Consider the following 5,787-nt stretch of genomic DNA (forward strand, 5'->3'; position numbering starts at 1 on the left):
TAATAAGAAGAGAAGTGTCCAAGTGTGAACAGAAAAACAGAAACACTCCAATTTAAGCTTGAATAGAAATATGAACAGAAATATCCCAACATAAATCATCTTATCCAATAGTAGTAGAGATGCTTCAGCATTTGGCTGAAACATACCAACATAAACTGAAGTATTCAAGTGTGAACAGAAAAACAGAAAGATTAAATATCTGGGTCAACATTAATATCCCAATATAAGTTAACTTATCCCAATACTAGAAGAGATGCTTCAGCATTTGGTTGAAACATACCGACATAAACTGAAGTATTCAAGTGTGAACAGAAAAATCCCAATATGAGCTAAAAATGTCTCAATTTGAGCAATGTGTACTGAGATTTGCTAATAAGAAAACTAATGTCCAAGTGTGAACAGAAAAACAGAAAGATGAAATATATGTGTGAACAGAAATGTCCCAATATAAGTTAACTTATCCCAATGATAGTAGAGATGGTTCAGCATTTGGCTGAAACATACCAACATAAACTGAATTATTCAAGTGTGAACAGAAAAACAGAAACATCCCAGTTTGAGCTGAAATATCTCAAATGTTAACAGTAATGTCCCAATATAAATGATCTTATCCCAATACTAGTACAGATGCTTCAGCATTTGTCAGACACATACCGACATAAACTGAATTATTCAAATGTGAACAGAAAAAGAGAAACATCCCAATATGAGCTGAAATATCTCAGTGTCATTTGAAACATGCTTTTACTTTACCTGAATGTGCCTTGTCTTTTGCTCGGACCTCTCACTTTCTCCTCCTCTTTTTGAAAGAAACCCACTCACTACAAAACTGTCCCCTAGAAAAAAGTCAATAAATCATTCAATCATTCTCATTAATCCATAACTTGTGTTAAAAATGTCCAAAGTTATGCACATTAGACTCACCTTCAGGGTTTTCTCTCCGTTTGCAGGCTGTGAGAGACGGTGCGAGAGTTACTGGGGTGTTATTTATTAACACTGTATTTCAAAATAAATAAACAAACACATAGAGGCTGAATGAGCTCACCGTGCTTGGACTGAAGTTTACCCATTTCTTTCAAATAAACTATTTCACTGACTCCAGTTAAGCAGTAATCCTCGAGTCTTTCCGCTTTAGGATGTTTCACATTATGTCCCACGGACCAAAATAACATTCATTAAAAACCTCCAATGTTTATCCAAAGACGTATTTGAAGCTTGAGGAGATTTCTTTAAATTCATTTATTTCATGTAAGAAAATATAACTCATACAGAAAGCTACGTCAAGAAATACATCGCCGCTCCACTCGGCTCCGACGCTCCTCCGTCGCTCCGAATGCCCGAGAACCTTCACTGCAACCTGCGGAGGCTGAAACAGAACGGTTCAATGCTATATAGTCACTAATTAAAAAAACAAAGTGCACTACATAGGGAGCACGTGCTGTTATTTCCCCGCTCAAAGAAGTGCACATGTATGAGATGTAAGGCGTTATTTAGAGCGTGTCCTCTGATCGCTCAGCCCAACACCCCGCCCCCAACTTAGCCAAACCGTCAGTGGCGTCCTATTGGCTGAAGCAAGAGCGCGCGCGAAGGCACGTAGATCAGAACCCCCCTCGCGGCGTCCCACGCGCTTTCCATCTGAAAATCAATCAATCAATCAATACAAGATTTCCGTGTTTTAACCGTTTTTTGGGAGATAGCCTGAAAAAGTACGTTATCTGATTTCAATCTAAGATCTGAAAAAGGAAATGACAAAGTTTCTGATCATTTTTGATAATTGTTTTAAAAAATTGTATTATATTTTTTTTGATATATAATTACACGTGTTTCTGTTTAGATTTTTTTTAAATGTGTCTTTTAATGTCTTGATTTTTAAAAAGTAGGAAAAACGGTTATCCGGAAGAAATACCGTATGTAGCCCTCGGGTCATGGCTGGAATTACTGTTAAACAAAAAGAAATAAATACTTTGTTTACTTTTGTTAACTCTCTTTTCTTTTCTTTCTTTTAATCTTCCTTTTCAATAAAAACAAAATAATATTTCTTCTAATAGTTGCCATAATTTGACATAAAGATCCCCTTGGTCGCACGGTGGCTTAGTGATTGGCACGTACGCTTCACACCTCCAGGGTCAGGGGTTTGAGTCCCACCGTGGCTCTGTGTGTGCGGAGTTTGCATGTTCTGCGGGGGTTTCCTCCGGGTACTCGGGTTTCCTCCCCCAGTCCAAAGACATGCATGGTAGGCTGATTGGCATGTCCAAAGTGTCCGTAGTGTATGAATGGGTGTGTGAGTGTGTGTGTGCACTGCAATGGATTGGCACCCTGTCCAGGGTGTACCCCGCCTTGTGCCCCATGCTCCCTGGGATAGGCTCCAGGTTCCCCGTGACCCTGAAAAGGATAAGCGGATATAGAGGATGGATGGATGGATGGATCCCCTTGGTGAAAAAAACCCCCCAAAACAATAGAAAGAATTTATAATGGTTATAATGGGAATATATTGGTTTTAATGTAAACTGTAATGTTCTCTGTGGGTCTCTACTGGTAATTTGTTGCCTTCTATTGGTGGCGTTATATCAAGTGGACACCATTAAGGACCGATTTGGTAATGGTTCCTGAGGAATCTTAGCTCATAGACTTAATACCCCATAGAAAATCTCTTGTGGGATTAGAAGAAGGCGGTTGCAGCACACAAACCCAAGAATATTACTGAACTGGAGGCCGTTGCTCATGAAGAATGGGCTAAGATTCCTCAGGAATGCTACCAGAAGCTATGCATCTCATTTGCAGTAGATCATAACAGCAAAAGGGTTCTCTACTATGTAATAAAGATGCTTGCTATGAAGGAGTTGAATCATTTTGAAACTGGAGAAATCATTATAAGCTGCATTTTCAGTTGAATTTGGGGAAACCACTTGAAGCATTCGTCGTGTTGGACCCATTTCAATTGCTTTTGTTTGATTTCTTCATTGTAAACAGATGAAAGTCTGTAAATGTTGACAATAAACCTGATTTGCAATGGGGGTTGAATAACTGTGATTGCAACTGTATAAACAGTTGTTCTCTCACCAGCTTCTCTTTTTTCTTTCTCAAAGTTAATAAGACTAAAAAAAAAGCAGTTTGTCGGGTTGCTGAAGACTCTTACTGACTGCTACGAAAGCGCTGACACTAGAGACTCCTTCCATTAGATATTAAATAAACGTCTCATTGCAGCTAGCTTTACTATATCAAAAATTATATATGAAAACATGCTTTTTAATCCGTTTATAACTATGTTCAGATTATGTGGAGTGTCCTTGTGTAAATTGTCAATTCAAGTTTACCACAAAAAGATCTCCACACGTTGCATCACATTTCGAATAAAGCCACAGCTAAGTCACGCATTTTTTGGCCCAACGATTAAAAAAAAAAAAAAAAAAAAAAAAAGCCTGCGATGTGCAGACTGATTTATACAGTGCTGAACTTGTGGCTATAGTTTTCAGTTACATTACCTTTATAGTTCCTAAGAAAACCAAACATCTAACACCAAACCTGTTTAGGCTGATTGGCTGTATTTGGGGTTTAGGAGAACAGGTACGTTTTAGCTTCTTGCATTATTCTTACTGCAATTATTTCCTCAGAATTCCCACTAGACAGTAAAATAAAATAAAACATTGACTTATTTAAAGTAAAAAAGAAAGGATCTCTTTATTGTTATTACCACAAATTACTTTCCAGTTCACGCATGTTCTTCACTTTCTAGAATCAACCCTCTGCTCGTCTCGTTTTTGCACAATCTTTGTTTCCCACCCGAGTGTAAACTGTCTGCCCCGGTCTGTGTGGTCACTGTGGCCAGCCATAATGACATATCCAGCTGTGGTTATGATGTTGCGGCTCCACTGAGGTTACTACCCATCTGTCGGTGCTCTGATCTTGTGGATATTACACCACACTTACAGATTTCACAGGTGGAAGTGGGCCAGAAGGAGCAGATTGGGAGTCCGGACTCAGCTCTTAAGGGGCAAGAATCAGAGGCAAACTCAGATTAAACCTCCTACCGTGATGTTTGTGCCCCTGACATAAGAACTGTCCAGCAAATTATAAACATCCATTTGTCTGACATAAGCTTTTTTCCCCCTCCTCTACTTTAATCTCATTTTACAAACTTCATGCACCAGAAACCTGGTCTCAGCCCCTTGGCCATATCCGTAAGTTCGCTAACCCATCATCGTGTGCGTCTGTATTGGTAGGTAGATTGACGTTTCACTGCTTGGGGCCATGTACCTGGGCAACAGTTGAGAAGACAAACATGATAGTGTTTGTTTTGTTTAAAACTTTGCTGGCAACAAGAGAACGTGATCAAACTTCCAACAATAATGCCTTTGATTCACCTTTTTTTCCTCCACCCTTCCTCTAGCGGTTGCGATTAGACAGCTACCTGATGTTCTGTGGGAAGTCAAGAGTGAAGAAAAGCCTCTAGACATCTCAGTTATGGGGTTATTTATCTCTGTCATTTTTGCTTTTCGCACGCTACAGGTGTAGAGAAAGACAACAGCAGTCATTATTTAAAAGGCATTTTAACAAAGTATAGGGACTGGGTGTATTTATGCACTGCAGGTCTAGCAACATTCAAAAGACTGTAGCTGGCACATGACTGACTCATACGCTAACTATTAATTAGTAATAACATTCTCTGTTCTAGCCACTTCGCAAACTGTACCAGAGCATGTGTATTTCTTAGACAATCGTTGCTTGACAAACCAAACAAGGAATTAATGTTTGCGAATAATAATTAACAACATGGCATTGTTTTCAGAATCAGCTTTTCCACAGGCATCAATGATAAATGTGTAAATATGAAGAAAAAAGGCTGTATTTCTTTGATTTAATAAGTACTTGTCCTTACATGCCTTTATAACAAAATAATTAAACTTTTAACAGCACCTCTCAGCTTGAATGCAAATTGTCACTACGTTCAAGTTGATCAACTATCGGTTACGCCAAGTGATAGTTTCAACGCAGCCTTAAGTTTCAAATTTACACCGATCCCTTTGTAGGTGTAGCGCTCACCATAAATAAAACCACTCAGTGATTCTGTTCAAAGTGAACAATGCTGCTATGTACAGAGTGCAAACATCTACGTCCGTAAATTCATTTTGTTTTCTTTGTATTTGGTTAGGATTTTTTTTTTTCATATAGAAATAACGTGAAATACATGCCACTGTGACCTTAATTGTCTGGGAAAAAAAAAATTGTAAAATTTAAAAACAAACAATGTAAACGATTAAGAACAAAATTTAACACCACTGTTTCCAGTCAGTAATTCTTTTTTAAATAATAATAAAAAAAAGAGAAGACATTACAATATCCAAGATAGGTCAGAAAAGCATACCCGTGGCATAATTTATCATGATATCGATATTATCCAACTCTAGTCGCAATAATTAATAGTTTTAATGCAGATTTTTAATACGCCATCTAGTGGTGATATGTTAGAGTCCAAATACATTTTTTCAGCACATTTTTAATCAAGAAATGTTTTTTTTTTTTAAAAAAATACACACATAAAATCACAACAAACAGTTTTGTTCACACACAAATGAAAAAGTGTTGATGTGTGTCCATTATGGCATGTGTTTCTTTGTAGACGGATTCCTAAAAGCATACTAACACAAATGCACCCTGATGCTGGTAGAGAACCTGGAGCTTGGCACATGAAGAGGCATATTTTAGTTACACTCTGAGAACAAAGACAAAACAGATGACCAACAACTTTGGCAAGAACAACTTATAAAAAGAACAAGAAAAAAAAAAAAA

General features: G+C 37.8%; 1 protein-coding gene across 2 annotated transcripts in view; it reads right to left on the minus strand.

The window, feature by feature from the left end:
• nkd2b (NKD inhibitor of WNT signaling pathway 2b) overlaps positions 1 to 1,373 on the minus strand; it is a 34,163-nt gene extending 32,790 nt beyond the window's left edge. The window contains exons 1-3 of one of the 2 annotated variants that reach the window (XM_053674918.1): positions 1,046 to 1,373; positions 925 to 951; positions 754 to 836 (exon numbers count right to left, since the gene is read on the minus strand). In XM_053674918.1, the coding sequence (XP_053530893.1) occupies positions 754 to 836; positions 925 to 951; positions 1,046 to 1,172 (237 nt within the window). In that variant the 5' untranslated portion in view covers positions 1,173 to 1,373. The remainder of the gene's footprint in view (positions 1 to 753; positions 837 to 924; positions 952 to 1,045) is intronic. The other variant, XM_017453762.3, reaches the window with a different exon arrangement.
• Positions 1,374 to 5,787: the final 4,414 nt, after the last annotated feature.

This window comes from Ictalurus punctatus, chromosome 23 (genome assembly GCF_001660625.3).
Source record: "Ictalurus punctatus breed USDA103 chromosome 23, Coco_2.0, whole genome shotgun sequence".
NCBI classification, from domain to species: Eukaryota; Metazoa; Chordata; class Actinopteri; order Siluriformes; family Ictaluridae; genus Ictalurus; species Ictalurus punctatus.